We start from the raw sequence: 19,572 nt of genomic DNA on the forward strand, positions 1-19,572 counted from the left end.
AAGCAGACGGTAACTACATTCTTGAAGGAATGTGCCAAGACTCCGGGTGGGGAAGGCCCAGACAGGGAGTGGACAAAGAGCATTTTGAGTTCAGTTGCCTTAACTGATTAAAGACACCCACCCAGATGGTAGAAAACAGTAGCTGAAGGTAACTAAAAAGATAAAACGCATAAGCAGTGCAGAATAGCAAGGCACCAAGACCACAATCCAACCAGCCCATTTCCTCCTCTCCAGCACTGAATGCATCTGAGAGAAAGCTTTAGTAACAGCACTTGTCAACTGCTTCCCTGGAACAAAACATGACAAAACACACGCAAGGTTTTGTTTTCATCATGGTTCTCGGTGTACTTTATTCCCCTGCTGTCTCGCTAAGCAGCCCACACAGGACAGAAATGGGTAGCACTGAGGAATGATCAGATTGTTTTTTCCTTTCCACCAATATTTCTGCCCTCCCTAAGCCCTGCCCCAACCCTATCTAGTATCAGGAATGGTTAGTAAATCTGAAAAAACAGCAAGGGTGGAAGCAAGGCATTCAGAGGCCTGGGCCTCTCTTCCCACTAGGGCTCGAGTCCTAGTTACTGCTTGGCTCACAATGGAGCCTCTCTCCTTCAAATACTTTTTTATACACCGGGTCACAGATCAGATCGGCACTTTGACTCTGAACCTGGCACCAAAAGGCACAATATCTGATACCCTGTAAAGAGCTACTACAGATGCTGCGTATGGACAGGCAAACAGACCCAGTCCCCCTGAGGAACGGGCTTAGACAGGGAAGGGGGATGAAAGGAGTTGTGGAGAAAACCTACACCAATACCCTCTACTACAATGGAAATGAAGTGGGAATTGAGGGTTTTGTGTTTTAAATCTTCCAACTACCAGGAAGTACTACAAACTCCCTTGGTTTCTATTATCATTTCCTCAAAGCAGCATATCCAAACGCCAGCAAATCTCCTAAGGTCTGCACAAGCCAAGAGGGCCAGTTCACAGAAATCCTTTCTTATTGCTGAAAAACTAAAATTCAGGGGGCCTTGTTCCCTTTCAAAAGGGAAGATAATTCTGATTTATGGTAATCACAGCACATCACACTTTAAAAAAATACTAAAGCGTGTGAGCAGGGCAATGTTTGACACCATTTTATTCATCTTCAACTTCAGTGGAAAAATAGAACCTTTTCCTAGTGCCATTTTCATCACAACAGTTGTAGTTAGTGTATGTGTATACGTATATACACACACACACAAATTTGTTTTATTGGTTAGTTGGTTTTGAAGTGCAGCAAGAGACCAATACCGCATTGCAGTCAATCAAAGAAAAGAACAGAAGGCCAAGCAGTTTCCAAATGGTTATTTTATCAGATCGTTCAACATTAAATTTTTGTCATTTGCAATTCAAAATAGTTACCTGAAGTTTTCAGTTTTGAGCTTGTATTTACTTTTATTGTACAATTGTATTCTAAACTCTTTGGCACAGTTTTCTGGGGCATTCAAACTGCCACAATATAAGTCAGGAGAGAGCTTGTTTCTGATGCCAATTTTCAAGCATTTAAATTTGGTTTGGGTTGTGGCTTTTTCTGTCTTTGAAGTCTGCATTTTATTTGTAACAACTGTACTTTTATTTTTCTATATCCTCTAACTCCAGAGTTTTCTTTTTCTCCCCCCTCCCCCCACAGCTACATTCACAGCTGAACCATAGTATCAGAAAAGGCGCCTTGATGAAAAGATCAGGACAGGAGCTCTGACCATTCGTCAGTGTTTTCCCTAGAATAATTAAAAATGAAACCAAACCAAACCTAAAGAGCATCTTTCCTCATTCTTTTTAAAACGTGTCTCTTGTGCTGCATCAGTAGCCAGAACTTCAGTTAGTTTATGAAATGCAACATCAAACCCCTTTGTTTTCTGGGAAAAAGAAACTGCAATGACTTGAAGTTGAGAATGTGGATACCGCCTCACTCACACACACTCATTCTCAGACTGTGAAATCCCCCACGCGCCTTCTAACGGGCACATGTACAGTACCAAGTGCAACGGTACAGTGAAGGTGGGCTCAAGACCCGGGCTCCATCTTTCTCCTCAGTAGCAATGGCCAGGCTGCCTTTTACAATACAGCCCCACAGCTGAACCCAGGTCCACCTCTCCCAAACCTGTCATCCCATTCGGCACCGGCCAAGACAGGAAAGCTAGTTCTAGCCTCCCCTGGGAAGAGACAACTTTGTTTTTAATAAGTAAGTAAATCCATTGTTTCTCTGTTCCAAGATGGCTGATGTTATGTTTTTCTACAAAGTCAGTGCTTACTTAGCTCACTAACAGCACTGCTGTTGTCGGCTGTGGCAGGATTTTCAATGTGGTGTTTTCAAGCCTCACTCACTCATCCTCTCATTCCCAAACATTCAGCATCCGTGCACACTCCTCACTTCCGGGTTTTTTCAAAAGATTGGAGATTTCCAGTGGGGGTCTCAGGTCATCATCCCAATGGTACCAGATCTAAAAACAAATGGATGAAGAGGTCAATCCTGTGGCTACATACATCCCGAACTGCCCCTACGTATGAATGGGATTAGCCAACTCTCAAAGACTGATAATTTTTGTTGTCTTCCTTTGCACCATCTACCTGCTGCCATAAGGAAGCATGTTCTGTAGCTCAGTAGTAAAAGTGAAGCCCTGAGTTCATATCTAAGCAATCAATAAATGAACTCTCAAGGCTAGATACGGTGGCACACACCTTTAATCCCAGCACTTGGGAGACAGAGGCAGGTGGATCTTAAGAGTTCGAGGCCAGCCTGGTCTACAAAGCAAGATCTACGCTAGCAGGGCTCCATACAGAAACCCTCACCTCCAAACACAGGTTTGATTCCCAGCACTAATAAAGGGACATGGAGAAGGAAATAGAAACAAAATAGATAAAAAAATGTACCCTCTCACTGTGTGGTGGTGGTACACACCTTTGATCTCAGCACTTGGGAGTCAGAGGCAGGTAGATCTCTGGTCTACAGAGTGAGTTCCAGGACAGCTAGGGCTGTTACACAGAAAAACCCTGTCTTGGGGGGGGGGGGGAGCCAAAAAAGAAAATGTACCCTCCCAAGATCTGAAGGCGGGAAGACAAGATCTTACCAAGCTTGGTTCTTCAGTTTCCTCAGTTCCTTTGTTGCCCACGTAGCAAGGGTCTTTGCTTTGTTAGTCTTCGATCTCCGTCCTTCGGTTAATAGTTCATGGATCATTGGCCTAGCTTCTACTAATTTCAGTACATCCTTCCCAAATGCTGTACACAAGTCCCTGTGCAAAACAAACACACCTGAGAATGACTTCCTGGCCGCACCAGTATCATGGGTGACGCTGCCAAACCAGGCAAAGCCAACTATGGGTTTCTTAGTATTCATTCACTTTTTTTCCTGGCTTTTTGAGATAGGGTTTCTCTATGTAGCCCTTGCTATTCTGGAACTTGCTCTGTAGACAAGGTGGGCCTCTAACTCAAAAAGATCCACCTGCATATGCCTCCTGAGTGCTGGGATTAAAGGTGGGTGCCACCACTGCCAGGCTCATTCATTTCTTAAAATTGTAAGAGATTTCTGGAATAAATTAAGTTGCAAGTATTAGAAGGACTCACCCAATGTTAATAGCTAACTGAGTGTGGTGGCACACCCTGTAACAGAAGAAGCTGACAAGGATCATGAGTTCAGTGTCAACATGGGCCACAAATCTGCGGAGCTGCAGAGATGGCTCAGAGGTTAAGAGCACTGACTGCTCTTCCAGAGGTCCTGACTTCAATTCTCAGCAACCACACTGTGGCTCACAACCATCTGTAATGAAATCTGGTGCCCTCTTCTGGTGGTGCAGGCATCATACGTGCAGGCAGAGCAATATATACATAATTAATAAATTAAAAAAAAAGACCTTCTCAAAAGAAGTAAAAAGAAAAGAAAAAACAAAACACTCCTCTGTGGACTACTGCCATTTGCACTCAACATTTCCCCAGGTGTGCAGTGGTGGCGCATGCCTTTAATCCCAGCACTTGGGAGGCAGAGACAGGCGGGTTCTAGGTCAGCCAGGGCTATGCAGAGAAGTCCTGTCTGGGGTGCAGAGCGGGGCATTTCTCTGTGCACATCTGTCCTGCGGAAGGCGGCATGACTTACCCTATCAGTCCAGCAGCACACGCTACAACTCCATCTGTATGATCCTCGTCTCCAGCAATGTGATCAATAAAAGACAAAATAAATTCTACTCTGGGTTGTACCAGCATTACATCCGCTATAAAGGAAAGAGGAGGTCTGATTAAACTGTCCCATGTTAGACAGGACTCAGCCTCTTTTCAATATGGCCACTGCTACTGTACCCCAATAGTAAGGCTCCAGCTGGACAAGCAGGTATACCAAGTGATACCAAAAAATTATGCCCCCCAAGTGGAACACAAAGGAAAAACTTCCACTGTGGGCTTGAGAACACTGGCATAGCTGTACTTTCCCCTATGGCCACATCAGGACCCTAAAAAAGACAACACTAGCAGTGCGGTACAGTAGGGGAGCTTTGCTACTACACCATGCAGCCCTGGGGTTGGTCCCCTTGTACTCCACCATCTCTACTACAAGGAAAGAAACAAAAGAAAAACAAAAAGAAGCACAGAAGAAATACCAATTTCTATCTATTGCCTCCCCCCAAACACTCTCTTTTCATCAGGGCACCACTTCTCCTTCCTTTCTTCCTATATGTAGCAGGTGCTCATTCATCAGTAAGTTAAGTTACACTGGTCAGTGGATTTTGGGAACTGGGCTATATACTCAACGGTGTACGTTTTCCTGATCTCCCTTCAATCCTTGGACGATTCCTGTATAAGCTTCCAAGCAGCTTTCTCTTAACTCGTTCAGATAATCCACCATGTCAAAGTCTGACTGTAAGAGACAAAGAACAAAAAGCTCTGTCACACTGGCCATAAACAGTCCTGCTCCTATCAGAGCTGGTCTTAGAAGAGTTCCAAGCTTACCTTGTCCACCTGGGCTTGGGAGGCCTGCTGCAGAGTATTCAATACGACCTCTAGGTATTTTTTAAACTCTCCACCAATGGCAAGAGCAATATCACCAAACACAGACAGAATCTGTGGCTTCACAGACCTGTGGACATTCTCATTCTAGCAAGGAAAAAAAGAAAAGGTAATTTAAACTTGAGACACAAAAACTAATGAGTTACTGTTGGATAGAAAAATTAAATATTTACTTTACCATTTCCAAGAAGAACACATGTTCCTTTAATTAACTTTGCAACTTTAGATTTGTCTATGACAATAAATAATTCTCTTCCCCCCAAGTTCACAGACAGTGTCTAAGAATCTACAGCTCCTTGTCACAGACCTTGAGATTTAAATTATTTTCCAACTGGAAACTTTTTCAAAGACTGACCAATTAGAAAACAAAATGCTCACCCCCAAGTTCTCCAGGAGCAGCTGCATGACTTCATCACAGAAAGGTAAAATGTTAGACTGCAGGGCTCGGCACAAGTCTCCAACTAAGCCAACAGCTGCCAAACACACCTGCAAAGAATCAAGGAAATGATTTCCCAAAAAGAAAAGGCTTCCAGCAGAGTACAGTATTCCTTTTACCTAGTCAGCGGTCCCTCACTTGAACCAGAATCAAAGAACATATCCTTCCCTTGCGGAGATTATGGAATTTTAGCCAGATTTAGCAAGAGAACCAGGGCTGTCTGAGTTATCAGTAGGAAAGGATGATGGTGCAGAACATGGGAAACAGTGCTGCTCTTTAGGGCAGTGGTGACGTAACTTGGCAGCTGCCCTTTAATTAGGACTGTTCAGGCAGTCAACCTGTGATCTCTATCTGGCAGATCCAATATCCTTCTTTTCACAGAGCACCTCCAGTGCAGACGCTAAGGCTGCAGAAGTCTGATTCCACCTGTACTACTCTTACATGCTGCATTCATGAGAGCATATGATTTTGAGGACTGGGATGGAGCTCATGGTTTAGTTAAGTGTTTACCTAGCATTAGCATACAACAGGCTACAAAAGTCTGATTCTCAGCAATGTGAAAACAAACGAAAACCAAAGACACTATTTTGAAAAGCATATCCTACCTGGTACTCAGCATAATTTTTCAATCCAATGCCCAGGAATGGTTTAAAGGCCTCCATGTACTTGAGGAATTCACCACCCAATACTGTTAATGAAACAAACTATTAGCTAATCCCAGCAACAAAGGGCACTACATGAACCAAGTAACCCAAACATTTTGGGCAGAATATGTGTTGATTAGTATTTATATCATGAAGACATTCAAGCTTTCTGTTTGAAGGGTCAAATTCACATGTCGCATGGAGAATGCCAAGGCTCCTCTAACAAAGTAAAGTAGCAGGGACTTCAAGGAAAGAATAATTTTTAATTGACTTAGCAATGCTGCTTCATGTCCCCTCCTCTCTGGGAAGCCAATTTGAAAACAAGGTTTCCTAGTCGATCAAAGCAAGGCCTTAACAAGTCACAGCCAGGAAAAACAACAGAAAGACAGGGGTGCGGCTCAGTGGTAGAGCAAGGCCCTAGGCTCAATTCTTAGCAGCAAGAATGGAGAAAGGCAGACAGAACTGCAGAGCACAGCAGCTGGAATGGCCTTACTCACCACACTCCCATCATTTTAGGAGTCATACTTTTAATTTTTTTTTTTAAGATTTTATTTATTATGTATACAACATTCTGCTTCCATGTATATCTGCACACCAGAAGAGGGCACCAGATCTCATAACAAATGGTTGTGAGCTACCATGTGGTTGCTGGGAATTGAACTCATCAGGACCTCTGGAAGAGCAGCCAGTGCTCTTAACCTCTGAGCCATCTCTCCAGCCCCATACTTTTAATTTACTTAATCAATTTTACTTATTTATGTTGTAAATATTATGTGTGTGCATTGGCTGGCAGAAGCTAGAAGAGGAAGTAACAGTTGTTTGTAAGCCACCTCACATGGGTGCTAGGACCCAAACTCTGGTTCTCTGAAAGAGCAACAAATACTCTGAGACACCTTTCTAGGCCCTGCTTTTGTTATCTTAGTACAAGGGTCTCACTCTATAGCTGAGGTGTCCTCAGAACTCGAAAGCTTGTCTCAGCTTACCAAACATACAGGTGTGCGCTCCCCCAACTCTGCCCCACCAAGATTCCTGCATCCTAGGCATGCCCAGTATAGCAGAGGGTAATGCTGAGCTCCTGATCCTCCTGCCAGCACTACCTGAGAGCTAGAGGAACAGGTGTGTTTATGCAGTTTATGTTGTTTTGGGGGCACCCAGAGCTACCTACTCTTTAAACAAATACTCTGCCAACTGAGCTATATATCCTTAGCATCCTTTAGTTCTTTACCCAGAGGCGACTCACTATGTATCATACGCTGGGCTCTAACTAAATTCTCCTATCTCTGCCTTTAGAGTGTATAACTACAGGCATCTACTATCTCACCTGGTTTTGGACACAGGCTCTTTATTCCAGAAATAGGACTGGTCCTCACAACAGTGGTCTTTAAATAATGGCCTTATTAATATATTTAAAGGTCACCTCTGATGAAGCATTCTAGAGTTCCAATGTGCTCTTAAATGCTTTAAGTGCCCTTAAAAAATAAGTCTGAATACTGTTTTTCAAAGCAATTTTGTATAGTTAGATATACATACGTACAATAGAAGTCAATCAATTCCTAAAACTCGGGCAATAGTTTATTCCATAGGACACTAAGCCCTACAATCTATTCAAGCCCAAAGCATTGTAATCCAGACCTGACGGTGCCAAAAGCAGGAATGGAACCAGAACCTTTCTTGTTTCTTCTATCCTTAAACAAGAGAAACCCTTAATAAAGCAAATTGATTTTCAAGGGAAGAAGGAACCTGACAGACCCTTTGATGAGCACTAACTACCCCTGGAAGGCTGCCATTCTGACGTAGATGCTAAAACTAGCTGGCCATTACTTTATGGAGGCTGGCAGGAAGGCAGTGATGTAGTCACTTTCTCCTGCCCTCTGCGGGTACAGAGCCTGGGGTTGGCTGCTCTCTCACCTTCCACCAGCGTGCTAACTGCCATCAGGGCATCTTCCTGCACTCCCCCAGACCCAGCTGTGCTTTGGAACATCCGCAACAGGGAGGCCATGACCACATCAGAGATCTGCAGAGCATCTTGATGCTGGACTTTCCGGAGTACATTCTGTAAAATGAACAAGATTTCAAGATCTGTTAATTCTAAATCCACCAATCAGGACATAAATACACCTTTCTGAAAAAGAGCCCCTGCCCCTCCCCCCTTTTTGCAAAAGCAATACATTTTCCTTAAGAATTCTGACACAGCAAATCATCTTTAATCAAACATTCATTTCAATGATCTCTTCTATTTCTCAATTCACTGGAAACACACACACACACACACACACACACACACACACACACACACACACACACACACACACACAGAAAAAAGTCCTATGATACACAACATCACCGCATCTGCCTGTCAGACAGAACCATTACCCTCTACACCCCAGCCCTACTAGAGATTTGAAAGGCTCAGTTGTTAAGAGCAATGGCTGGTATTCCACAAGACCTGGTTTTCGATCCCCTGCACCCACACGACAGCTTACAACCATCTGTAACTCCAATATGAAGAGACCCAACATCCCTTTCGGCCTTCTTAGGCACTTTATGCACAGAACACCCTCCCACCCCCCGCCAAAAGAGACAAACAATGAGAGGTGGCACCATTGTACCTGAAGAGTAGCGCAGAGTAGAGACTGAAGGTCATTGAACTGGATTCTATCTGATGTGCTCTGGATATGGGACTGAAAGAAAAAAGGAAATCATGTGTAACGGAAATTTTCTACTTGAAGCAATGACCAGGCCTCTGGAATGCTAACAGTGAGCATAACCACCAGAAAGCAGAGGCAAGCAAAGCAGAAAGTAAGCTGCAAGCCTTTTGGGTTCTGGAGACTGAGCTTAAGGCAGTGCTCGAGTCTACAATGCTTACACTCCCCGGTCTTACCTCCATCTGAAGCACCTGCTGCAGCCTTTCCATAATGACCAGGGTGGTCTTCTGCACTGCGGGGTAACAATCCTTGGCACTATTTTTTACAATTTCCATTAGAGACTCATATGCAGAACTTCTCAGGTTGTTCTGGTGACCATCAGGTCTATAAGGACACAAAGCAAAAACCGTTAAGGCCTCAATTTAGAAGGAACAGAAAAAAACGAGCTGGTAAAACAGACTATTTTCCCCAAAACAGAAAACCAGAGGTTGGTGATGTAGCACACATAAAGCCATGGTTTCAGCCTCTAGTACTGTAAAATAGGTATGACAGCAAACCTAGCAATATCAATGAACCAAGCCAGGTATACTGGCACAGGCCTTTAATCCTAGCACTTGGGAGCCAGAGGCAGGCAGATCTCTGTGAGTTCAAGCCCAGCATAGTCTCCAGAGCGAATGCCAGGATAGGCTCCAAAGTTACACAGAGAAACCCTGTCTCGAAAAACCAACAACAACAACAAAACAAAAACAAAGGGGCTGGAGAGATGGCTCACTGGTTAAAAGCACTGACTGTTCTTCCAGAGGTCCTGAGTTCAATTCCCGGCAACCATATGGTGGCTCACAACCACCTTGAATGAGATCTGGTGCCCTCTGCTGGCATGCAGGAAGAAGACTGTATACTAAATAAATAAAAAAAATCTTAAAAAAAAAAACCAAAATAAAGCCAAAAGTCCTTTGAGCCAATATTATGCTTATAGTCTCTAGAATTGGCTATAATTTATAATAAGAGCTAGTGAGATGGCTCTGTAAGTAAAGGTATTTGGTGTGCAGGCCTGGTGCCCTAAAAGTGAAGATAGTGCCAACTCCACAGTTGCCCCATATGTACCTATACACATGCACTCATGCGCGTATGCATGCGCTTTAACAATAACCAAAAACTTAGGGTGTAGGGGAGGGAGAAACCTGACTAAAATTTGAGGTCCAAATACTGTCCTGAGGTAGAACTGAACAAATGCAGGTTAACTCAAGAAACTGCTTGAGCAGCCAGAAAGGAAACCCAAGAATGACAGTGACTAACTTGGCATGGGCTACGTGCTACTCCTCTAGGACCTCTCTGTAAGAGATTGTAACTCTGGAGGGTTCTTAAGCAGGAGCTCCCCGTGTAGATTCAGTTGACTTCACCGAACCTGAGATTCTCCTGCCTCAGCCTCTCCAAAGGTGCAACAACGTCACCTGCAATCTCATCAGTTCACTTCTCCCCCCATCTCTGTTAAACACAGCACCCACTATAGATAGGACACTTTTAACTTCTCCCGAGAAGGTACAGCACTGTGTCATGTCCTAGTTTTCCCCCTCTAGAAAGCAGGATTTAGACATGCTGTCACCTGTCTGTGGTCTCCAGCAGCTTCTGAACTATCAGCTCAAAGGAAGAAGACAGACAATAGGTGGCCGGCTCCTCTTGATCATCAGCGACATCTGCAGCTTCATACGCAGCTTCAGCCAGACTGGAAAAAGCCTAGAATGCAGAGAGATTTAAGGGAAGTCCTAAGGGAACCCCACTAGGATTCTTTCATTCCCCCACCCCCAAGATACCTTGAACAGTATTCCCTAATTTACAATTAAACTGCTGTTAAATCCCCAACTTTTCCTGTCAAGGTCATCAAGAAAAGTTCATTACTCAGCACCCACATAAGGTGATTCACAACTGCTTCTAATTCCAGCTTTGGGGCATCTGACACTCTAGTATCTCTAGAGGAAGCACATATAGTCGTACACCCACTTTCCTCAACAGGTTTCTGTGACAATACATAATGCCAGGGAGACCATTAGGGACTCCATGGATGGGAATCCATTAGAGACTGGTCATAGAAGCATCCCTTGATGAAGAATTTTTTTTTGGGGGGGGGCACTAAGGGTTCTTATTCAAGACTTAGGTTCAATTTCCAGCACCTGCATGGTAGATCACAAGTAACTCCAGTTCTAAGGGATCTGATACCAACAATGCAGACAAAACACCAATATACATGAAATTAAAAAAAAAAAATTCCATATGGAAGTAGCTGTATTAATACACCTCTTTTTGTTTGTTTGGTTTTTGAAGACAGGGTTTCCCTATCCTGGCACTCTCCACCCCTATCCTGGCACTCGCTCTGTTTACCAAGCTAGCCTCAAACTCAGAGATCCGCCTGCCTCTGCCTCCTGAGTGCTGGGATTAAAGGCGTGGGCCACCAACGCCTGTCTTAACTCACCTCTTAAGCATATGCATAAACATACACTCATAATTTCCAAAAGAACAAAAGAAAGAAATATAAAAGTTTAACCAATAACCAGATGTGGTGGCATACACGCTTAATCCCAGCACTTGGAAGGCAGTGGCGGGCAGATCTCACTCTGAGTTTGAGGCCAGCCTGGGTTACAGATTGAGAACCTGTCTCAAAAGTATGGGAGAGGACTGGCTGTTTTGCAGAGGATTCAGGTTCAGTTCCCAGCAGCCACAAAGTGCCTTACAATTATCCACAATTCCAGTTCCAGGCAATGATAACCTCTTTTTTGGCCTTGACAGGCACCACGCACATATAAATGCATACAGACAAAACACTCATGCACAGTAAATAAAATAATCAAAAAACTTTTTGTAAAGAAAACTTAAGCATTTATAGTATATGTACTGCCAAGTAATCTGCCAAACTCCCTAAGAGGCAGAACTCTTTCAGCAACCCCACTCACCTACAGTGACTCAGTGTAGAAGCTGACCACCTCTCCTCTTACTCCCATCCCTTTCCCTTTACTTGTTACAGCAAAAACTCCACTTTAGTTAGAACTTGTCTAAAAGCACCAAAGGAGAAAGGAAAGAGTCTCTCCACCCTATGACTGCTCTTAGTGCTTTGGGACCAATCAGCTCCACTGGTTCCTGCTGTTGCCATCTCCCCCAGATCCTAACTGAAGATATTAGGAGACAGGATTCAGAGCAGGTCTTCCAGTGGGGTAGGTACCTTTCTCTCCCACACCTCCTTTCTTCCCAATAGCTCAGGACAAGCTCCTGTCTTAACCAGGAAGAAAACAAAAAACCCCTTACCCAGCACACATTTGAAGCCACTCTGGGTTCAGCACTGAGGCCTTCAATCAGACATTGCAGCAGGGGTGCCAAGTAGACATCATTGATGGCGGCTTCAGGGAGCAGCTCGCAGATCCTGCCCACCGTCCATGCTGTTGTGTCTCGAACAACTACACTGGGGTCTTTCATTAATTCTATTAGGGTGGGCATAGCCTGTAAATGGAACAAAGCAAAACAAATTGAAATCCCCACTGACCACTATTCAAGAGAATTGTGGCACAAACCTATTAATTTCAGCACTTGGGAATGAAGGCAGAAGGATGTAGAATTCAAAGCCATCAATGGCTAGTGTATGTACTAAATGTTAATGCCAGACCTCATCTGAAATATCAACATCCTTCCCCACATAAGGATGGAGGACTTTAATGTAAAATATGACCAAGATTATCTGAAAATAGATGTTTCTAAAACAAAATAACAGCAAACAGAAAGTGTAAAATGTTTTCTTCCCAGCAGGCCCACGATTTACTCCCAGAGAAGCATGTGGATCTCTTTGAATTTGTGGCCAACCTGGTCTACAGAGTGAGTTCCAAAACAGCCAGGGCTACACAGAAAAACCTATCTTGAAAAACCAGTGGTGGGGAAACGTGGGCAAGAGTTCCCCTCTCTTCACTACATCCCAATATAGGATTCTTAGTTTTCGGTGGATACTATCAAGCAGTCTATTTGAAATTATTTTTATCCAGATAGAGACCCCAATAAGTAGTCACTAATAGGACCAGTTTCTACCCCGAAAGACTGATCTCTCTTATGTACAAAATCCAAGAACAATGAGGTGTTCTATCACTTATACCAGTAAAATAAACACATTTCCACAAGAAGACTGTGTCATTATATAAATGTCAATTCTATTCACAGACTAGAATGGCACTGTCACAAAGACTCTGGGAATGGTTGGTGTAAGACTATATCCAACATTTGAGTAGAGGCAGGAAGAACTGGAGCTCATAGCCAGCCCCAGCCACACAGCTAATCTGAGGCATACAGGAGACCCTGAGTTAAAAACCATAGGGTAACTGTACATAGTAATCCACTCTAATTCTCATTTACATGGAAGGGCAAGAGAATCATGAAGACGTTATGAGGCCTGGAATTTGGAGCAAGCTGGGCATGGCAGCTTCAGCTTGTAACTCCAGCACTAACAAATGAGGCAATAGCCACCAGTTCAGATTGTCCAAAAAGTCCTAAGTCAACAGAAAAATGCTTATAATGTGGCATTAAAAAAATTATGATGTAATCTTCACTCGACAACTCCATCTTGTTGTCCAAAATGCACAGAAAACAAAGCTGTATTGTCCAGAGGTAAGAATATATTGAAATTGACCCTTTTCTTGACCTTTTCTTTATTTTTCAAGTTTCTGGGTCATGACTTAGTCTTAAAAAGTTAAGTATATTTTACCCTTAATGATGGGCTACTACAGTGAGGCAGGGAAAGTGTCACACAGCACTGGCTGGTCTCATGATTAGCTAGCTAAGGCTGGCAGCACTGGTTCCCTGATAAGAATGTGGGTTTTAGGTCTGGGCCACAAACCACTCAACTATGTGAAAATAACCTCTTCAAGTGGTTATAGTTTAAATTAACACACATTCACTCTATTCCATTTTCCACTCTGTCATTTCCTCAAGTTTTACCTGTATAACTAATGGTTTGAGCTGATTAGGCTCTGGTCCTTCCAAGATACTGCCAAAAGCCATCACTGCTGCATCCCGGTATCGCCAGTCAGGGTTTTTGATGTGTTCTTTAATGAAGGGAAGGACATGCGGCACAATGTCGTCCTCACAGCAGGTGGACAGAAGCATGAGGCACACCCCAGCTGCTTTACATGGGTTCCAGTCATCGTCGTCATCGTTTTCATCCTGGAGGAAGAATGTGACACCAGGTAAGCTTTCGTTTCATGAATTGATGCAAAAGGCTCTCCACACACTTCCAAACATCATTAGAGCTTTATGTTTACGAAACCAAATAAAATAGTAAACATTTATTTTTTTAAATTTTTCTCCATGTGTCATCTCAACATAGTCCATATCAACCTAAGTAGATGGAAGAAGATTCAGCTTAGTTATTACACTCAATGAGAATAAAGAAACTCTAGCTAAATACAAGAATGATTAACTACCCAGCCTGGTGGGCACAACTGTGACACTAACACATGAGGGCACCAGGAAGGAAGACTGTCAGGAGTTTGAGGCCAACCCAGTTTATAAAGATCCCGTGTCTCAAAACAACAGGAGCTGGACATATAGCTCAGCCAGGAGAATGCTTACAAGCTCTGGGAGTGGTTGTCAACAATACATAAAGCAGATAGGTTAACACATGGCTATCATCCCAGCACTGGAAGGCGGAAGCTAGAGCAAAAGTTCAAGGCCATCCTGTTATATACAGCAAATTTGAGATCAGCCTGGGCTATATGCAACCTTGTCACAAGAAAAAAACAGGCAGTAGTGCACATCTTTAATCTCAGCACTCAGGAGGCAGAGGCTGGCAGGTCTCTGTGAGTTTGAGGCCAGCCTGGTCTACAAAGCTACACAAAGAAACCCTGAACTAAATAAAAAGGAAGGAAGGAGACAGGGAGAGAAAAACAAAATCTGTTCCAAAGGGAAAAATATAGCAAACATATTCAAAAGTAAAGACATTAAAGATAACCATTGTAGGGCTGGAGAGACGTCTCAGAGGTTCAGAGCACTAGCTGATCTTCTAAAGGTCCTGAGTTAGATTCCCAAAAACCACATAGTGGCTCTCAACCATCTGTAACAAGATCTTATGCTCTTTTATGACCTACAGACATACATGCAGGCAGAACACTGTATATATAATAAGTAAAAAAGCTTTTAAAAAAAAAAGTATCCAAAAAGAAAAAGAAAACTACTCTAGGTGCTGGAAAGACAGAGTTCCAGGACAGCCAGGGCTTGAAAAAACCAAAACAACCAAACCCCAAAACAAACCATGCATCAAATAATTTCATGAACACATTAGATATATCGAAGCAGACATTTTAGCTGGCACATCAATTCTACATTTTTCCTTTCCTCTTTGAGGCAGAGGGTAGCAGGGCCTTGTATATGCCAGTAAGCTCCCTACTCCTACTGCACTGCACCATGGTCCACAACCTGTCTTTACTGAAACTTACACTGTCCCAATAGTGTAGCTACTATATATAGCACTCAGGAAATCAGAGCAGTGTGAAGTTTGTTCACAACCAAGAATACAGGATACTCAGGCACAGTCTCTTAACAACTCAGTGCCTCAGCCCAGGATCCCTGAGTCATCTACAACACAACACCAGATGGTTGCCAATGTCCTCCATGGAAACTGTTCCACATGGAACCAACCCACCCTAAGTACGGTTTCTCACACACATCCATTCAGTCAAGAGGCTCACCTGTTTAGTTAGTGTCTGTGTGAGGATGGGAACCAGGTACTGTAATGCTCCCTTGGCATAAAACTTGCTGGTGTGCTCAGGGGGCCGTCCTTGTTCTGCTGCCTAAGGAGAAACATAAAGTAAGCTAGTTGTAATGAATAATACAGGAATAAAACAATGAGAACTCAAACAGGAGTATAAGGCTTGTGGAACTCAGCACACAAGTGGTAAACAGACATACAGAAGCAAAACACTGGACATTTGGAGATGCTCCTTACACTTTTATCAACTTCAGTGAGATTTATATAGCATATAGCTTTTAGAGGTATGTTCCTGAACTAGCATTGAATCTCAGCTGCTATAGTGTTTATCTAGCATGTGCAAAGCCCTTGGCTTAATCCCAATATTTGCATAGGCATGGTGGTGGTATAGTCTAGAATCCCAGCCCTTGGAGATGGGGAACAGAGGAACAGAAGTAGTTCAGGGTCATAGACAGATGTATACAAAGTAATGGTGTGTGTGTGTGTCTAGGGTCAACCTTGAATACATCTAAAAAAAAAAAAAAACTTAATTCATAAATTCATATTAATAACCTGCTATCCAGAGGTAACAACTCAGTGGGCAAAATGCTCACCTTGGTTTTGCAGAGTTCCATCTCAACACACACACACACACACACACACACACACACACACACACACACACACACACACACACACACACACGCTGGAGAAATGGCTCAGTGGTCAAAAGCACTGTCTGCTCTTCAATTCCTAGCACCCACATGGTAGCTCACAACTATAACTCCAGTTCCAGGGAATCGGACACCTTCATACCAATGCATATACAACAAAGTTAAGTAAGTTATAGCCAACAGTGGTGGTGAACGCCTTTAATCCCAATACTTGGGAGGAGAGGCAGGCCTGGTTCGAGGCTAGCCTGGTCTACAGAGTGAGTTCCAGGATAGTCAAAGCTGCATAGTGAGACACTGTCTTGAAAAACCAAGGAAAAAGCCGGGCTATGGTGCCGCACAGCTTTAATCCCAGCACTCGGGAGGTAGAGACAGGCGAATCTCTGTGAGTTCGAGGCTACCCTGGTCAACTGAGCAAGTTCCAGGACAGCCTCCAAAACAATACAGAGAAACCCTATCTTGAAAAGAACAAAAACAAAAACAAAAAGAAAATAAAAAAACCAAGGAAAGTAAAACAGAAAACTGGATGTGTAGCCAAGTGTAGTGACAATGCCTTTAATTACAGTGCTTGGAAGGAGGCAGAGATGGGGATCTCTGAGTTCTAGGACAGCTGGAGCTACATAGGAAGACCTTGCTTCAAAAACAAAATAAACAACAAACCCAGCTGAGTATGATTTACAAGTTTATAGTCCTAGTACTGAGGTACAGAGATATGTGGATTATGGGTGCACTGGCCACCAGCATTATCAGCAAGTCCCAAGTTCAGTGACATAACTTACCTTAAAAAACAAACAAAAACCACACCACACACACAGGGTGGGCAACACACAGAGCAGTGCACATTAAAATCAATAAATTCTGACACATAATGTTCTTTTGGCTCAATGCACATAAGAGCTGGGCAGTTAGCCGGATGGTGGTGGCGGAGGCAGGTGGATCTCTGTGAGTTTGAACCAGCCTGGTCTACAAGAGCTAGTTCCAGGACAGCCTTCAAAGCCACACAGGAAACTGTCTTGAAAAACAAAAAACAAAAACAAAACACAAAAACTGGGCAGTGGTGTCCATGCCTTTAATCCCAGCACTCAGATAGCAGAGGCAGGAGGATCTCTGAGTTCAAGGCCAGCCTGGTCTACAGAGTCAGTTTCCAGGACAGCCGGGACTGATACACGAAGAAACCCTGTCTCGAAAAACCAAAAAACAAAAACAAAAGAAAAACCAAAAGGATGCAACAAGTTGCATAAATAAGGCCAGGGTGTAGGGAAGGCTGTATTGGGATATACTGGCAGGGCCGGAAGCATAGCTCCAGAGTCAGAATTCCAAGTCAAAGATAGCCTTCCCCTTATTCAGAGCTCATAAGTTGTTCTCAATTATGCACTTGAGCTTGTATTCAGATTTCAAAAGGGAAAAATTTCCTATCAGCTACCGCCTCAATATCAATAAACTGACAACCTGCTGCCCCCTTGTGTTCAATGAAGAATTATCAGCACAAATACCTGAAACTGGAAAAAGCATGAGCTGTCTCAGTATTAAGGGGATCTGGCTAGCAGAAAAACCACAATCCTATAAGGACAGTAGCCCGGTCAGAATGGAACGCTTCTAGAAGAATGATACCCACAAACAAAATGTGTAAGATCTCAGCAGAACAGCAGCTCTTCTCAAAACGGCTCACCCCAAGCTTACCTCTGAAGCCTCAATGGCCAAATCCATTTCCTCATCGCAGACGTTGGACCAAAATTCTATTCCTTGTAGGGCCACTTCATCAATGTCACTTTTCATTGCTTCAATTGTGATCTTAAAGAGGGAAAAAAAAGATACCCCAGAGCCCAAGTAAGTACAGATTTACGTTAGACATCCAAGTTAAATTTTTTTTTAACAATCAAAGATAGTACACATTTTCTTGGCACACCACTGGTAAATTTACCATTCATGCAGGGCTCATAGCTGTAATCTCAGCCCTTTAAGGAGACTGTTGAATTTGTGGCCATCCTGAATTACATAGTGCAATCCAGACCAACTAGTGTGAAATAATGTCTCACACTAAATAACAAGCCCTAACACTCATACTCAAGTAGTCTTCTTGACTTCATGTTAAGTTAAAAAAAAAAAAGAAAAACTCCACAAAAATCACAAAATAGCAATTAAAAGCAATGAGCCCTGTAACTAGTTACAAGTTCAAATTACATAAAATACTTACCGCAAAAAGGGCAGGACCCATATATGTCTCCATGTACTGGTAATACAATGACATTATCTTCACTAGATTCTGTAAAGCAGCCACTCTTACCTTTAAGAACAGATGAAACAGTTACTATGTAACTAAACAGTCTGCACAGGTAGACCTAATAAACTAAGGATACCTTCTTAATGTTGTCATTTGACCCCAATCAATCCCTCCATTTTCACTGTTTCTTCCTTCTCATCCTGCCTCCCGCCATGTTTTACCAATGCCTGAACAAACTCACGCTGCTTAGACTGAAGATGTCCCTTTCACTAACTCCAAGGGTCCAGTTTAGGTTACAGCAATAGCAATGCCATTTCTATGATGAGGATAATCATGGCAACAACTTGAGGCACCAAATCAGCAAAGTTAATCAAAACCTCCTTCACACCTCTTAAAGGGTAACAGTCTCCAGTGTAGAAAACTTTCACTATTAAATTTAGTCAAAGCTGGGCGGTGGTGGCGCACACCTTTAGTCCTAGCATTCGGGAGGCAGAAGCAGGCCGATCTCTGTGAGTTCGAGACCAGCCTGGTCTACAAGAGCTAGCTAGTTTCCAGGACAGCTTCTAGGGCCACAGAGAAAACCTGCCTCAAAAACCAAAACCACCACGGGGGGTTTAGCCAAACCTTGTTTAATTAATTGATTCCCTAAATTTCAAACTGGATGACTGAACCTAGGAAGATAGGGACAGACAATTTTCATAAAGCAACAAACTTACCCTTGTATCTGGACACTGTGTGGCTTCACAGACCACTTGCATGATAAAGTGCCGTTCAGACTGCAAAAAAATAAAGAACATTAGCAATGCATTAACTGCATGTAGGAAGGTCTGAAGATCTACAAAGAAAATCTGTAGCTAAGTCAAGGCCCTGCAACATTCTGGTACAATCTAACACCCTTCCCTGAGGCAGTAAGGGCTATAAGCAGTTTGCCTCTGGTGTCTTCAGTATGACCCTTCCTTCCCTCTAAGGAAGTCTTTAATCTTTTAATTCCCAAGGTGACCTTCCCAAACAAGGTATCAGAGAGGAGGCAGACAGGAAGATGTAGGTCACAAGGTTTAAACAACAGCTAGTGGGGGAAAAAAAAAAAAAAAAAAAAACCCTACATGTAGGAAAACCACTTTCCTCACAGGCAAATTTTAAGATTATCAAGTGTGTAGTGTTAAGTGTGTAGAAGCAGAGGCAGGGGGATCTCTGAGTTTGAGGACTGCATGTTCT

The 19,572-nt window shown here is 43.1% G+C and overlaps 1 protein-coding gene across 1 annotated transcript in view; it reads right to left on the bottom strand.

Annotated features, from left to right (window-relative positions):
- Nucleotides 1–1,118: 1,118 nt before the first annotated feature.
- Kpnb1 (karyopherin subunit beta 1) overlaps nucleotides 1,119–19,572 on the bottom strand; it is a 28,311-nt gene continuing 9,857 nt past the window's right edge. Inside the window, exons 6-22 of the mRNA XM_027424175.2 lie at nucleotides 19,074–19,133; nucleotides 18,331–18,420; nucleotides 17,817–17,927; nucleotides 15,467–15,568; nucleotides 13,719–13,943; nucleotides 12,048–12,239; nucleotides 10,357–10,487; nucleotides 8,990–9,137; nucleotides 8,718–8,789; nucleotides 8,017–8,161; nucleotides 6,070–6,152; nucleotides 5,407–5,514; nucleotides 4,972–5,115; nucleotides 4,774–4,879; nucleotides 4,127–4,241; nucleotides 3,108–3,269; nucleotides 1,119–2,480 (exon numbers count right to left, since the gene is read on the bottom strand). Of these exons, the coding sequence (XP_027279976.1) occupies nucleotide 2,480; nucleotides 3,108–3,269; nucleotides 4,127–4,241; nucleotides 4,774–4,879; nucleotides 4,972–5,115; nucleotides 5,407–5,514; nucleotides 6,070–6,152; nucleotides 8,017–8,161; nucleotides 8,718–8,789; nucleotides 8,990–9,137; nucleotides 10,357–10,487; nucleotides 12,048–12,239; nucleotides 13,719–13,943; nucleotides 15,467–15,568; nucleotides 17,817–17,927; nucleotides 18,331–18,420; nucleotides 19,074–19,133 (1,995 nt within the window). The 3' untranslated portion in view covers nucleotides 1,119–2,479. The remainder of the gene's footprint in view (nucleotides 2,481–3,107; nucleotides 3,270–4,126; nucleotides 4,242–4,773; nucleotides 4,880–4,971; nucleotides 5,116–5,406; nucleotides 5,515–6,069; nucleotides 6,153–8,016; nucleotides 8,162–8,717; nucleotides 8,790–8,989; nucleotides 9,138–10,356; nucleotides 10,488–12,047; nucleotides 12,240–13,718; nucleotides 13,944–15,466; nucleotides 15,569–17,816; nucleotides 17,928–18,330; nucleotides 18,421–19,073; nucleotides 19,134–19,572) is intronic.

This window comes from Cricetulus griseus, chromosome 7 (assembly GCF_003668045.3).
Source record: "Cricetulus griseus strain 17A/GY chromosome 7, alternate assembly CriGri-PICRH-1.0, whole genome shotgun sequence".
Taxonomy (NCBI): Eukaryota; Metazoa; Chordata; class Mammalia; order Rodentia; family Cricetidae; genus Cricetulus; species Cricetulus griseus.